The 14,122-nt window shown below is 45.2% G+C and overlaps 2 protein-coding genes across 10 annotated transcripts in view; one reads left to right on the top strand and one right to left on the bottom strand.

Annotated features, from left to right (window-relative positions):
• Positions 1-8,487, top strand: part of LOC126500048 (coxsackievirus and adenovirus receptor-like) — a 24,792-nt gene extending 16,305 nt beyond the window's left edge. For 2 of the 5 annotated variants that reach the window (XM_050139670.1, XM_050139668.1), the window contains exons 4-7: positions 2,163-2,332; positions 4,871-5,075; positions 5,206-5,274; positions 7,781-8,486. In XM_050139670.1, coding sequence (XP_049995627.1) covers positions 2,163-2,332; positions 4,871-5,075; positions 5,206-5,234 — 404 coding nt within the window. In that variant the 3' untranslated portion in view covers positions 5,235-5,274; positions 7,781-8,486. Of the gene's footprint in view, positions 1-2,162; positions 2,333-4,870; positions 5,076-5,200; positions 5,496-7,780 lie in introns of those variants that run through there. The other 3 variants (XR_007591234.1, XM_050139669.1, XM_050139671.1) reach the window with 3 other exon arrangements.
• Positions 8,488-11,532: 3,045 nt separating this feature from the next.
• Positions 11,533-14,122, bottom strand: part of LOC126499903 (fas apoptotic inhibitory molecule 1) — a 41,004-nt gene continuing 38,414 nt past the window's right edge. For all 5 annotated transcript variants that reach the window (XM_050139386.1, XM_050139390.1, XM_050139388.1 and 2 more), the window contains one exon: positions 11,533-11,988. In XM_050139386.1, coding sequence (XP_049995343.1) covers positions 11,839-11,988 — 150 coding nt within the window. In that variant the 3' untranslated portion in view covers positions 11,533-11,838. The remainder of the gene's footprint in view (positions 11,989-14,122) is intronic.

The following is a 14,122-nucleotide window of genomic DNA, read 5'->3' as shown; positions in this document are numbered from 1 at the left end:
TCTCTCTCTCTCTCTCTCTCTCTCTCTCTCTCTCTCTCTCCCTCCCTCCCTCCCTCCCTCCCTCCCTCCCTCTCTCAAATCACCCTTCCTTGTTCAGTAAAGGAATGTGCAATGTTCAGGAGAGGATTAAGATGTAAAAAGGTTGAAACCTTGTTTTCTTTTGTGGAACTTGTACTGAGGACTACAGCTTCTGCCTCTATTCTTTCGAGACCTACTACTGTCTGTGTGAGCTGACACTGACCAAGGCCCACACCCCACTGCTGCTCCTGTCTGTGTGAGCTGACACTGACCAATGCTCACACCCCCAGTACTGCTCCTCCTCTCTGCTACCTTCTTCATGTCTTTCCAGGTCTAGTTCCGCCTTCAGTAAGCTCTGGTCAGCAGAAGGTTGGGATGGGAGGTCCTGAGAGGCCAGGAGGTTCATGGGAGATATATGGCTCTACACATTTCTGACAGCTAGGATGGACAAGAGTTTTGTTGCATGAGAAAGAACCCCGAGCCTGGACTCAGGAGAGCTGTGTTGTTGTTGCTTCGAACTTTGTCTTTTGACTTTGCCCTGAGAATTAAATAAATTTCTGCATTGGGCCTCAGTCTACTCTATGTGTACTGACACATGGTGTATAAAAAGCTGTAGTCGTCACTGTACCTGTCAGAGTCATCCCTTCAGAGTTGCATAGGAGCGCTCTGAGCTCTTGAGTTTTTGCTTTCGCTGCACAAAGGACAAATGAGGTTTCTGTGGTGCAGAGCTGGGTGTTTAGGATGCTGGGGATGTAACTCTGTGTGTGTGTGTGTGTGTGTGTGTGTGTGTGTGTGTGTGTGTGTGTCAGAGNAGAAGGGGAAAGAAGAGAGAAGAGAGGGAGGAGAGAGAGAGAGAAACACACAAGAGAGAGAGAGAGAGAGAGAGAGAGAGAGAGAGAGAGAGAGAGAGAGAGAGAGAGAGAGAGAGAGAGAACGAACATGTGAGTATCTGTGTGGGTACACAGGCACCATAGCATTCAGGGAGATGTTAGAGGACTACTTTCAGGAGCTGACATTCTTTTTCCACGGTGGCTTTCAGGGATCAAACTCAGGTCATTTACTAGCCTGACAAGCATTTTACCCACAGAGCTTCACCCCAACTTTGTTGAAATTGCTATTTGTTTAGCACTCAGATTATTGAACATCAAACAGAACAAAACAGAATTTGCAGCATCATCCTTAAGTGTGATATAACTGGAAGGTTTTTAAAATATTATGTGTGGCTAGCGTTATGGATCAGAGGTTAAGAGCACTGGTTGCTCTACCAGAGGACCAGAATTTGATTTCCGGCACCCAGTTGGCAGCTCACAGCTCTCTGTGACTTCAGTCTCAGATTTTATGCCTTCTTCTGACCTCTAGGGGGCAATGCACACAGAGTCCCCAGGGAGCCTGAGGCACTGTGGCTAGCATGGATCATTTTGACCTTTCCATTTATAGATAAAACTGATCTCCCTGTTGTCTGGGTTTCTGTCCTGCCACCAGGTCCCACAGCCATTTAGCCCCAAAGAAATCACACAGAGCTCTATATTAATGATAAACTGGCCCATTAGCTCAGGCTTCTTATTAACTCTTATAACTTATATTAACCAATTATTTGTCTGTATGTTAGCCACATGGCTCGGTACCTTTTTCAGCGGGGTAATCACATCTTCCTTCTTCTGTGGTTGGGACAGGACTGGGGAGGAATGGGCTTCCTCCTTCCCAGAATTCTCCTGTTCTCATTGACCCGCCTCTACTTTCTGTCTGGTTGTGCCACCTATACTTCCTGCCTGGCTACAGGCCAGTCAGCGTTTATTTAAAACATAATTGGCAGACAATAGACAATTGTCCCACACCATCTCCCAAAAACTCTGGCTAAATACGCTTGTCTACATCTGCTGGGAAGAGCGAGCACTCACTAGCAGAAGCTTGTGTCAGTACAACTCTGGGAAGTGGGTGGTGCTCTAAGTGATCATATAGGATGACATAATGTCCACAGTCATTCCACTTTCATGAAGACGCAAACTAAAACCTGGGCATTGGGGGGAGGGAACTGCATCCTTCTAGGTCCAGGTCTCACCCACATCTCCTTCTCCTGTCTCCTGATTGGCTTCAGCCAGTGAGTGACAGCAGATGCTCAGTGTCATGCACACGTCTCTCTCTAGGTTTCACTGGAGGTGTGAACATCACTACTCCAGAGCAGACAGTTCAGGAAGCCCAAGGGGAAACTGCGCACCTGCCCTGCATGTTCACCCTTAGCCCCGAGGACCAAGGACCACTGTTCATTGACTGGATGCTGCTCACTGGACCTGAAAATGAGGTGGTGAATCGTATGGTGAGTGTGCCCTGTGCCTGCTCAGTCTCACTAGGCAGGCGTGGTATTGTGGCTGGAAGGCCCACTGCCCAGGCTTATGAACATAGAATGACTGGAGATTTCAGAAGAGGAGAGGGCCATCAGATTCCTTGAACACATCAGGGACAAGAAGATGTTGTGGAAGTTCTGAGAATGTGGACTTGAACGTTGGTGACAGGAGGCAAAGAAAAAGGGGTGTACCGAGCGGGCCGGGCAGCAAGGGTGTGTGTGTGTGTGTGTGTGTGTGTGTGTGTGTGTGCACGCGCGCGGAGTGTGTGTGACAGAGTCACTAGGCTCTGTCAGAAGTCAGAGTCTATGTCTGTTATTTTTGTCGTCCTCAAGCTTTAGTGCCCTTAGTCACCAGAACTACAGGTATGGCCCATCATGCCTGGTTTCTAAATCACAATAAGACAAAAAGCAATTTGTCGTTTTTAGTTACATTTCATAGGCAAACTATGGCAGCTTTCTTGGGTTGGGAGACAAAGGGTGGCCTGTTCTTGATTTTTCTTGGTTTTCTTTACTACACCTTCAGAGGCAGCTGGGAAATAAGCGCATACCAGAAAGAACAAGTGTATGGTCCTGTCCAGTGTTACCAAACCCTTATTTAGTACTGGGCTGTGTTATTTAATCATAATGAATGTTATTTAACCACACTGGGCTCAGGGGTTTCCATTTATAATGGGAATATAGAAGCCAAAGATTTGGCTCAGTACTTAGGAGCACTGGCTACTCTTCTAGAGGACCTGGTCTCAGTTCCCAGCATCAACATGGCAGCTCATGCCTGTCTGTTACTTCAGTTCCAGGTGACCCAGTACTCTCTTCTGGCCTCTGAGTGCTGATGGTATAGAATATTATTTTAGCTGGGCAAAGAAGTGTTACATTTGTTTATGCTGCAGAATATTACCTTAGCTATTGCTTTTGTTTATGCTGCATTTGTTTTAACGATGTGAAGCTGTGTGTGTTTAACGATGTGAAGCTGTGTGTGTTTAACGATGTGAAGCTGTGTGTGTTTAACGATGTGAAGCTGTGTGTTTAATGATGTAAACAGGTGTTGCATTTGTTTCGCTTTGCCTGCCTAAGGCACCTGATTGGTCTAGTAAAGACTGAAAGGCCAATAGCAAAACAGGAAAAAGGATAGGTGGGGCTGGCAGGCAGAGAGAATAAATAGGAGAAATCTAGGCGTGGAAGGAGAAGGGGAAGAACAAGAGAAGAAGAGAATGAGGAACTAGCCGGGGGCACAAAACCAGCCAGACACAGAGAAGCAGTGAAAGTAGAATATACAGAAGTAAGAAGGGTAATAAGTCCCAAGGCAAAAAGTATACAAAGAAGAACAGGTTAATTTAATTTAAAAGAGCTGGCCAGAAACGAGCCTAAGCTAGGCCGAGCATTCAAAACTAAAAATAAGGGACTGGAGAGATGGCTCAGAGGTTAAGAGCACTGGTTGCTCTCCCAGACGTCCTGAGTTCATTTCCCAGGAACCACATGGTGACTGACAACCATCTATGATGAGGTCTGATGCCCTCTTCTGGCCTGCAGGCATACATGCAGACAGAACACTGTATACACAATAAATAGATATAAAAAAAAAAAAACTAAAAATAAGTCTCTGCGTCATGATGTGGGAGCTGGTTGATGGCCCAAAAGAAAAAAGCCCAGTACATGCTGGGAGTATAGGTGAGTGCTACCACACCTGGCTCAACCCAAATACAATTTAAAATAATAAAAAAGCTTAAATAGGGTTGTGGAGCAACACCCCAGGCCACACTGGCCCATTTCTAGTTCCTCATTCTGTTTTTAAGTACTGTAGGTTTCCTTGTAATGTGTTCCTTTCTCTTTTTCCTTTCTTCCTTCCTTTCTCTCCTTCCTGTGTATGTAATGAAGTACATGTGTGTGCAGATGCATGTATACATGTGTGAGCTTGCATGTGGAAGCCAGAGGTGGAGGTCAGGTGTCATCTGCTCCCTGTCCATCATGTGTTTTAGCTATGATCTCTCACTGAGACTGGAGCTCACCGACGGCTAGACTGACTAGCCACAGGTGCCCAGGCTTTGCCCACAACCCTGCCTCTAGGGGCAGGATTACAGAAATGTGAAATCGTGTCTGGCTCTTACACTGGCGCTGGATTCCTAACTCAGGTTCTTGTGCTTGTCCATCACTTTCCTTACTGAGCCTCCTCTCTGGTTCTCTTTACTTTCTCTCGTTTATCTCTCATTTCTATTTCATTTTTAAATTCTGTGATAACATGGCATAGACAGGCTCTAACAAAAGATTTTTTAAGATTTATTTTTTATTTCATGTGAGTCTTTTTGTTTTTATGTCCATCTGTGTACCGTGTGCATGCCCAGTGCCAGTGGAGGCCAGAGTGGCTGTTTAATCCCAGGGATGTGAAGTTACAGGCCACTGGGACCTGCCATGTGGGTGCTAAGCCCCAATCCGGGGTCCTCTCTGGACACGCGTCAACCCCTGAGCCATTTCCTCAGCCTATGTTTGTTTTTTTCTTATGTTTTGGTTTTCTTTTAGTTTATTGCAAGTTTAGCAGGCAAAATTTACGATGGCTTCTATCAAAATATGAAAGGGCGTGTGAAGTTTACCGGTAATGATCTCTGGTCTGGTGATGCATCTATAAATATAACCAATGTTCAGCGCTCTGACGCTGGCACCTACCAGTGTGAAGTGCTCCATGGCGCCGGTGCTGCTAAGAGGGCCATTCAGCTGACAGTTGTCGGTAAGTTCCTGTTGTCGGTAGAATGATGGCTCACTGACAGGGTGAGAGGTCACGGTACTAAAATCAAGCATTCATGTAAGACAAACTTATCTTTTCCAATAATTGTATTTACTCATTTTTGACAGGATAGGAGTGGAGCATGCCTCGTGCTTCCTATGAAAGAGCTCTGTGACTGTACCACAGCCCTGGCCCTAGAATTGTAAGTAAGCTTTTGAAGTATTTCTAATGTCCTCACATATCTTAAAACATAAAGCTACCACATTTTTAGATAAGAAAAATAAGAATCAATGAACTCCTTTACTGTTAAGAATATTTCCTAACGTGAGCTCTCTGCCGACACCAAAAAATCCCAATCAAGTCAAATCACAACAAGCTGAATTAAAGGATATCCAGGTTTAATGGGATTTCTGTGCTCTTGGGTGCCCCCCACCCACGAGGGAAACCACCAATAGGACCAGGGGGCTGGCGGGGGGTGGAGGGGGACAGGGGACGGACATGGGACTGCGAAGGGACTCTCTGGGGAGCAGTTTAAATAGACTAGGGGAGGGGCCAAGGCTTGGCAGGCTGCCTGGACACTTCTCTGAGGAGGGGTCAAGGTTTGGCGGGCACAAGGGCGGGGCCTCCAAAGACAGGGGACTCACATTTATGATTTCCAAAACTGTTGTTTGAGAAAGAACGCTGAGCCTGGACTCAGGAAAGCTGCATTGGTTTTTTTTTTTTTTTTTTTCGAGACAGGGTTTCTCTGTGGCTTTGGAGCCTGTCCTGGAACTAGCTCTTGTAGACCAGGCTGGCCTCGAACTCACAGAGATCCGCCTGCCTCTGCCTCCCTCTGCTGGGATTAAAGGCGTGCGCCACGCCACCATCGTCCGGGGGAAAGCTGCATTGTTGTCTGTTGTTGTTGTTTTACTCTTTGGAGGTCCGCCACCCAGCTCCCAGATAAATCACACACAGAGGCTTATTCTTACTTATGAATCCCTGGTCTTAGCCTGACTTAAATCTAGCCAGCTTTTCTTAATTTATCCCATCTACCTTTTGCCTCTGGACTTTTTTCCTTTTCTTCTGTATGTCTCACGTTCTCCTTACTCATGGCTGCCCCCTAGTGTCCTCTTCTTGTTCTCTTGCTGCTTGATGATATCTTGTCCCAGATTTCCCCTCATATTTATTTTCTCTTCCTGCCAGCCCTGCCTACCCATTCTCCTGTCTTGCTATTGGCCTTTTAGCTCTTTATTAAACCAGTCGGGTGTTTTAGGCAGGCAAAGTAACACAGCTTCACAGAGTTAGACAAATGCAACATAAAAGAAGGCAACACATCTGTACATCATTAAACAAATGTTCCATAGCATAAACGAATGTAACACTTCTTAAGTCACATTGTCATTTTGGATCTAGTCCTCTAAGTTTTCTCTGAGAATTAAATACATTTCTACATTTCCTTTGGCCTCCGTCTATACACTATGCGTATTGGAACATGGTGTTAAACATAAAAAGCTTCAATCGTCACTGTAGGGTGTCAGAGTCGCCCTTCAGGGCTGCACGGGAGCGCTCTGAGCTCTTGCATTCGTTGCATAAAGACAGATGAGGTTTCTGTGGTGCAGAGCTGGGTGTTTAGATGCTGGGGATGGAACAGAGGAGAAAGCTGATGGAGAAGCCAGTCCACATCAGGCAGTGACGTCACATTCCTGGTATCACTGTTTTCGTCCTTAAAGTGGGTGACAAGACAGGCTGGGAGGTGGGGAAGTTCTCTCGCGGATGGTCAAGAGGACAAGGGAACTCCTGTGATTGTCGGGCTGCAAAGTTTCTTTTCTTTCTGTGGATCATGGGGTAATGTGCCCAATATCGATCCCCTCACGTTCAGAAGTCAAAAAGGTGATAGGTGCATTACACGTAAGCCCCTTACTGTATAGGCTTCATATGGGTGGGTGGTGGCTAGTCTTCCATTAGGGCAGCAAGCTCTTGTTCTGCGACCCAAGGTCTCTTGTTTTAGAAGATGCTTGGGCACATATTTTGTAGGTATTTCTGATTGTCTGGTACAACCCTAGAAGTAAACAGTCAAGGCCCCTCCCCACATACACACAAGCCAACTGTTCCTTGTTCCTTCTATCTGATGGACTCATCAAAGGGACAGGTGAAGAAGGGTCGCATGCGGGAGTCAGAGTCGCGTGAACACTGCTGTCCTCTAGAGCAGGAATATCAGCGCAGAGACCTGTTTGTGCTTTCTAATAAGGACAGCAGATTCTTTAAAATACTTTGATTTCTTCATTTTATGCATTTCCCCCTTGTGTAGGTATGTCTGCACCACAGACATACTTGTTCCCTCAGAGGTCAGAAGAGGGTGTCGGAACCCCTGCATCTAGAGTTATGGTTATGAGCCACTATATGGGTCCGGGGATTCAAACTGAGTCCTTCCTGGGGCAACAAATGCTCTTAGCCACTGAGCCATTTCTTACGCTTCAAGGATAGCATGTACTCTTAACTGTACCACTGGTTTCTTTTTTAAGGGTCCCCTGGCTGACCTTGAAGTTGGGCTCCTTATGCCTCACCTCCCAACCTTATGCCTCACCTCCCAAGTCTTCGAATTGCATATTTGTATCTGTAAATGGTTTGCATTGTTGAGGTTTTTAAGATATTTCTAATTTTTATTGCATATGTAAATCATACCTATTTAGGCAAGTTGCTTTTCCCTAAGCGAATGCCTTTCTTTTCAGGCTAATCATCTTCCCCAGAGATCACATCAATTGAACTTTTAATTAAGTTTTGCCAAGTATTTGATCCTGTGAATCTCACGAAATGTGCCTTGCACTCCTGCGCTCCTTCAACCTCGAAAGAACCCTTTGTGACAATAAACCAGTGTCTCGTAATTCTGTTCGACTCTCTGTCTTCAATTCACCCTGTGTTCTAATGTTAGAGAACCCAGCACCAATATATCAGTTGATGAAAACAAATATGATTTGAATTCTGAGCTCTGGAAAAAGAATCTAAGTCCTTCAAATAAACAATATTGCTTTAGCTCCATTCCGTGCTCTCTGGAGGACAGGTGTAAACACCGGCAGTTTGCTTACTGTCTTGCTCTGTCCTTTATTACAGCCGTGGCTCTCCAGTACTGGGCTCCTGTAATTCAGCTCTGGAAGCGCCTCCCCCAGGGTGCGGAAGGTTTCACACTAATATTTTGCTTTATTGGTGTGCACGTGCATGCATGTTCTTCACTCACGCTCCACTCCATTTTGTTGAGTTGGGGTCTGTCACCTGAGCCCGGAGATCACAGATTTGCTGGGCTTTCCCAGGCTGGGGTTCAGCTCATAGCCCCCACTTTGGCTGGCTCACAACTGCCTGCAGTGCTAGCTCTGGGGCATCCAGGGCCCTTTTCTGGCTTCCGAGGGGGCCCATACAGATGCACAATGCACACACACACAGATACATTTCTTGGAGACAGTAAAAAAAAAAATGAATCTTGCTTTCTAATCCAATCCGTTAGTCTGTGTCTCATTATTGGGTAGGTAATTGAGATGGTAAGTTACAGTTCAAAGACATGCATTAATTTCTATCACTCTGTTACATTTTCTTAAATCTTTTGACTGGTTGTTCTTAAACTGTTTATAAATTCCTGTGTTCTCTTGCTGGTTTTCATCCTTTTGTAGATCCAAGTGTTTGTCCCAGTGTCCTCTTCAGAGGTGGCTCAGTGCTCACACATTCCTTGCGTCGGCTGTTGTGACGATTGTTCTGTCCTTCTAGTACAGCTGATAGTGTTGTGGGGTCCAGGAGTCTCGGCTGGCATCTGAGGTCATCAGTCCAAGCCCTTCTGGCCTTTAAAATCGTCACTGAGAAGTCGGTTGTTCTCACAGGCTTGCTTTTATAGGTGGCTTGTTTCTCTCTTGAAGCTTTCAGTGTCCTGTCTTGTTCTGTACGTCAGAGTTTTACTATATGGCATGGGGGATTTCTTTTCTGGCCCTGTCTAACTGGTGTTATGCACATGCATGGCACCCTGGTAGCCATTTCTCTTTTCTTATATTTGGGGGGGGGGGCTTTCTTCTATTATGATTTTGTTGAAAACATGTTTGTGCCTTTGACTTGGGTTTCTTCTTCTCTGTGATTCAGTTTCTGTTATCTTACACTGTCTGGGAGTTCCTGCATGTTCTGTTCATGGGTTTGGTTTTATTTATTTTTTTTTTAGATTTAACATTTTCCTCAACTTAGTTATCCAGAAACACCTCTGCCTTGTCTTTAAGCTATGATATTCTCTTTCCCATGCCATCTATTTGATTTACTGAATTTTTGATTCTGAGTTTTATTTCATTTGGGCTTTTCTTCAGAAATTCTCTTCATTCAGTTCAATCTTCATATGTTGAATTGCTTCCTTTATTTCATTCAACTATTTTCTGTCTTCATTCTGGCATTCATTCATATTCTTTCTGAGTTCCTTCAAAATATTTATACAGCTATTTTGAAATTGGTTTTTTTTTTCGTCATTAATTTGCTTTTCTCAGGGAATATGAGAATACACTTTCGGAGATGTTTTATCTTAGTCATTCATATTGTGTTTTGTGGTAGTACCTTAATCTGGAGATTTGGTTTTTGGTTGCGTTTGATACATTGTCTGTTCCGTCCTTGTTGAGCGGGCACTTGAATTGGTTTGGCTCTCACCTAACTTGTCAAGTTGTTATGGGCCAGCAGAATGGTGCTTGGGGTTCTGACTGGGGGCCGCTCAGTGTTTATGTCTAAATGGGGTGCAAATGTAGGGTCCATCCTCTCCTGCACCTAGGTCTCCAAATGCCTGTCCAACATCAAACAAGAGACCTGGTCTCAAACCAAGTGGAAGGTGAGTGAGAGGCCCAGGCCCCCAGATTCAGTAAGTCCATAGCCCTAGCACAACCCCCAAGCAGCTTGGCTCCAGGTTCAGAGCCAGGGAAAGAAATACACCCTGAAAACGGGACCAGAGCCGGGGAAGAGACAGTTTGTCCCCAAACCTAGAGCCGGAGAAAAGTCCCCGGACCCTGAAACTAGGACCAAAAGAACTCACTAAGTCCCTAGATTCAGGACATACCAAAGATAGTTGCCTTGGCCCCCAAATTAAGTTTAAAAAGGTAGAAAGAACCAGAGAAAGAAACACAGTTTACCCCAGAAATGGTGCCATCTGCCCCTGACTTGAAACCAGCCAATCCCTGAACAGGGAAAACAGACCAATCAGAGCCTCAGGCAGTAACTGACAGTTGGGAATTACCCTTACATCATTGGACGGCGGCAGTCAATCAGAAGCTTGGAAGTCTGGAATTCCCCTCACCACTAGGGGGCAGCCAATCACAAGCGCCGGGGCTTGGAATTCCCCAAGCCTCTGCCCCTATATAAACCTGTTTTCTGCTCTGGGTCTCTCCTGTGCTGCTTCAGATGGGCGCAGGGACCCAAGTTAACTAGTGAATAAAGACTCTGTTTCTACATAGGAGTCGGTCTTGTGGTGTAACAGTGGGGACCACACCTGAGGTTGTCTTCTGACCTTCAGATGTGGGCACAGTGGGTGCCAGGCATGAAAGACTTACAAAGAGCAGGGAGGCAAACCACGGGAGGGCAGTGCTCTGCGGGTCTATTCAGAGAGGCGCCTGTGCAGTGCTGTAGACAGAAGTGGTACTCTCTTCTGATGGACACAGTCCATGTAACTGAGATTTCTTTTTCTCTTTATTTCCTCCCATATACAAATGAAAATAAAGTCACCTCTTTATAAACCCACATTCTAAATTCAGTTTTTAAAAAATTAACTTTGTGGGTATGGATTTGGGCTCACGTGCCACAGAGCACACATCCAAGCACAACTTCGAGGAATCAGTTCTCCCTTCTGCCATGGTCCTGGGGACTGGACACAGGTCACTGGGCTGGTGGCAGGCACCTTCCTATTGAACCATCTCTTTTCTTCTCTTTCTTTTCTGAGACAAGGTTTTCACAATGCAGCCCTGGCTGGCCTGGAATTTGCTATCTTACGATGTGGCCCGCAAAATACAGAAACCAGCCTGCCTCTGCCTCCCAAGTATATTGAAATTAAAAACATATACCACCACACCCAGATAAATGGAAATCTTTTCATTTTTGAGTGATTTATTTTATTTTATGTATATAAGTGTTTTGTCTGAAGGTATGTATGTTCACCAGATGCACATCTGATAATCCTTGGAGGCCAAAATAGGGTATTAGATCACCAAGGACTGGAATTTACAGATGGTTGTGAGCTACCGTGTGGATACTGGGATTGGAACCCAGGTCCTCCTCAAGAGGGCACCATGAACTCCTAACTGCTAAACCATCTCTCTAGCACCTAAATTAAATTCTTATATGACATTATCCGATTTTTTTTTCATGTTTTCAGACAGAAAATGCTTCTTGTTTTCTCTGGTTACACAAATTGCATGATTATGAACCAGCTGCTTCAAATACAGGCCAACCTATCTGCGCATGGGAGACATGAAAACAAACCCACTGTAGGACACAGCCAGCAGCACCATTTTATTTTACAGTGTTTGCTGTAGTCAAGGTTACTGTGGTGAGATGTTAGTGGTTTGGGTCCATATTTTATTTTCCATTTGAATTAGAAACACATTAGTTAAAAAATAAATTTTTATGATTCCATTTTTCTTGACCATTGGAATATTACAGTTTCAAGTAACAAAAGATAAAAATAAAAACATCGCAGATTAAATCTACAGATATGTACAGCGTGAACACATTTAATTACCATGGTAAGTCCTGACGTCAGCTCTTCAGCCCAGAACTCATTCAGAAGCAGTCACTGAGAGACCTCTGGGATCTCCCTGTTGTCCACAATGAGTGTGTGGATGATCCCTTCTCTTCTCTTCCCGCTGCTGACGGCTTTTATGTAACAATCGTGGTTCCCAATACTGAAGTGTGTCTCAGTCCCATCGTCTACAAACTCGCCCTACGACAGCAAGGGAGGAAGCATCAGTGTCCAGAAATAGTTGTCAGAGCACTGACATCATCTAAAAAGTACCGGTCGTAATGTCAAACTTTGAAATCAGAGCCCAAAGATTATGTTTAGAGCCCTGTGATTTGCTGTAATTTTCAAAATCTCGAGGGATCTTCAAGTTTCAGGAGAAGAAAGTTCTGTGTCTGCAGTGTGGACAATGTTTACAGAACTAAGAACGGTGAGCGTGTGAAAAGATTCTCAGTTACATGCACTATCCTGGCATAGGGGCATCGTGTCACTGCCGTCACAAGAGCTGCCATAAGTGATATTATTATCCTCATTTTACAGATACAGAAACTGAAGAGCAGCAGATTTAATAACTTGCTGAAAGCCTGTCCAGTAAGACAGAAGAGTTCCCACCAGAGCTCAGGAGACAGGCAGAGACAGGCGACTTCTCCAGGCGTATGGTTAGCACACACTCAGTGTAACCAACAGCTCTGATCACGGAGCACCACAGCCTTGACTAGTCTGAATAAGACACACAGTTTGAGTGTGAACTATAAGGAGACTTAGCAAGAAACAATGTGAAGAACTAGTGACTATTTTCTTTTTTTTTTTTTTTTTTGAGACAGGGTCTCTCTGCATAGCCCTGGCTCCCCAAAACTCACTATGTATCAGGCTGTCCCAGAACTCACAGCGAGCCACCTGTCTCTGCCTGCCTCCTGAGTTCTGGGATTAAAGGCATGTGCCACCATACATGTCTTTATGACATTTTTGATATACTGATTTAAATTAAACATTAAAGTTAACCCACCTTAAATTTCCTTAGTGCTGCTACTAGAAGGTAATAATCTAGAGTGAAAACATAGGAACTAAGAGGGCAGAAAAGAACTGTGCCAGAAATCGCTCAGTCAGACTTAAAACCTGCATGCATGGTCTGGGACTGTAACTAAGGCCAGAGGCCCTGCTTAGCATGTGATGTCCCAGTTCCTTACAGCACAGCACATCTGAGCATTACAGAGGTGGGCAGAGCAAGAAGCCTGGAGTCCACACTCTAAGCAGCAGCAAGTATAGGGACATAGAGAAAGTTCTTTCCAAGCTCTGGGCAGCCCCAGCAGGTGGTCTTTAGAGGGTGTGTACTGTAAGCCCAACCAGGCATGCCCTGGGGCACTTTGAAGAAGCCTGTGGAAGGCCACACAAAGGTTGCTAACACAGTCCCTCCAAGTTCCTTCTTGGCAATTTCACCCGTTAGTGACGATACTCAGGTGAAAACAGCACGTGCTACATGGGAGTGGGGCAGTCTGGGCATGCACGCAGATCAGGGCAGGCTGAGATAGGGACGCTGTCTGGACGCTTCTGCCGCTGTAGCTACAAGCAGGCAGCGGGGTTATAGAGGGCTGTCTGCACACTGGCTTCAAGCAGGCAGTGGGGTTATAGAGGGCTGTCTGCACACTGGCTTCAAGCAGGCAGTGGGGTTATAGAGGGCTGTCTGCACACTGGCTTCAAGCAGGCAGTGGGGTTATAGAGGGCTGTCTGCACACTGGCTTCAAGCAGGCAGTGGGGTTATAGAGGGCTGTCTGCACACTGGCTTCCTGCCAGTTACTAACAACAAGCGCATCATAGATTTTACCTTATTTAAAGTCACATGTACTTATACTGAAAACCATTATTCTGTACAAATGACATACATTAATACTTTCTAGTTTTACTACTGTTTTTTACTGTCAGTTTTTCAGAGGTGAGGACAGAACTGAGGGTCTCACACGTGTTAGCTAGATGAATGCCCTACTACTGAGCTACAACCCTAGCCTTGATTTACTGTGTTAGATTCATTTTAACAACAACAACAACAAAAACCAATTTTTTGAAACAGGTATTGTGGTGCACACCTTTGATACCATAGGCAGGTGGATCTCTGAGTCCAAGGCCAGCCTGGTCCACAGAGTGAGTTCCAGGAGAGCAGAACAGCCAGGGCTGTACAGAGAAACCTTGTCTCAAAAGAAAACAACAACAACAACAACAACCCCAAGTTTTATTTTTATGTATTTTTAAATTTTATGTGTCTGCACACTTTGCCTGCATGTATGTGCAGCGGAGGTCAGAAGAGGGCACTGGACCCCTTGGAACTGGAGTTACAGTGCGTGTG

This window comes from Alexandromys fortis, unplaced genomic scaffold (genome assembly GCF_014885135.2).
Source record: "Alexandromys fortis isolate MF-2015 unplaced genomic scaffold, M_Fortis_MF-2015_v1.1 scaffold_36, whole genome shotgun sequence".
In the NCBI taxonomy this organism is placed as follows: Eukaryota; Metazoa; Chordata; class Mammalia; order Rodentia; family Cricetidae; genus Alexandromys; species Alexandromys fortis.
Note: the sequence above shows the minus strand (reverse complement) of the source record. Positions and strands in the feature narration are given on the sequence as shown.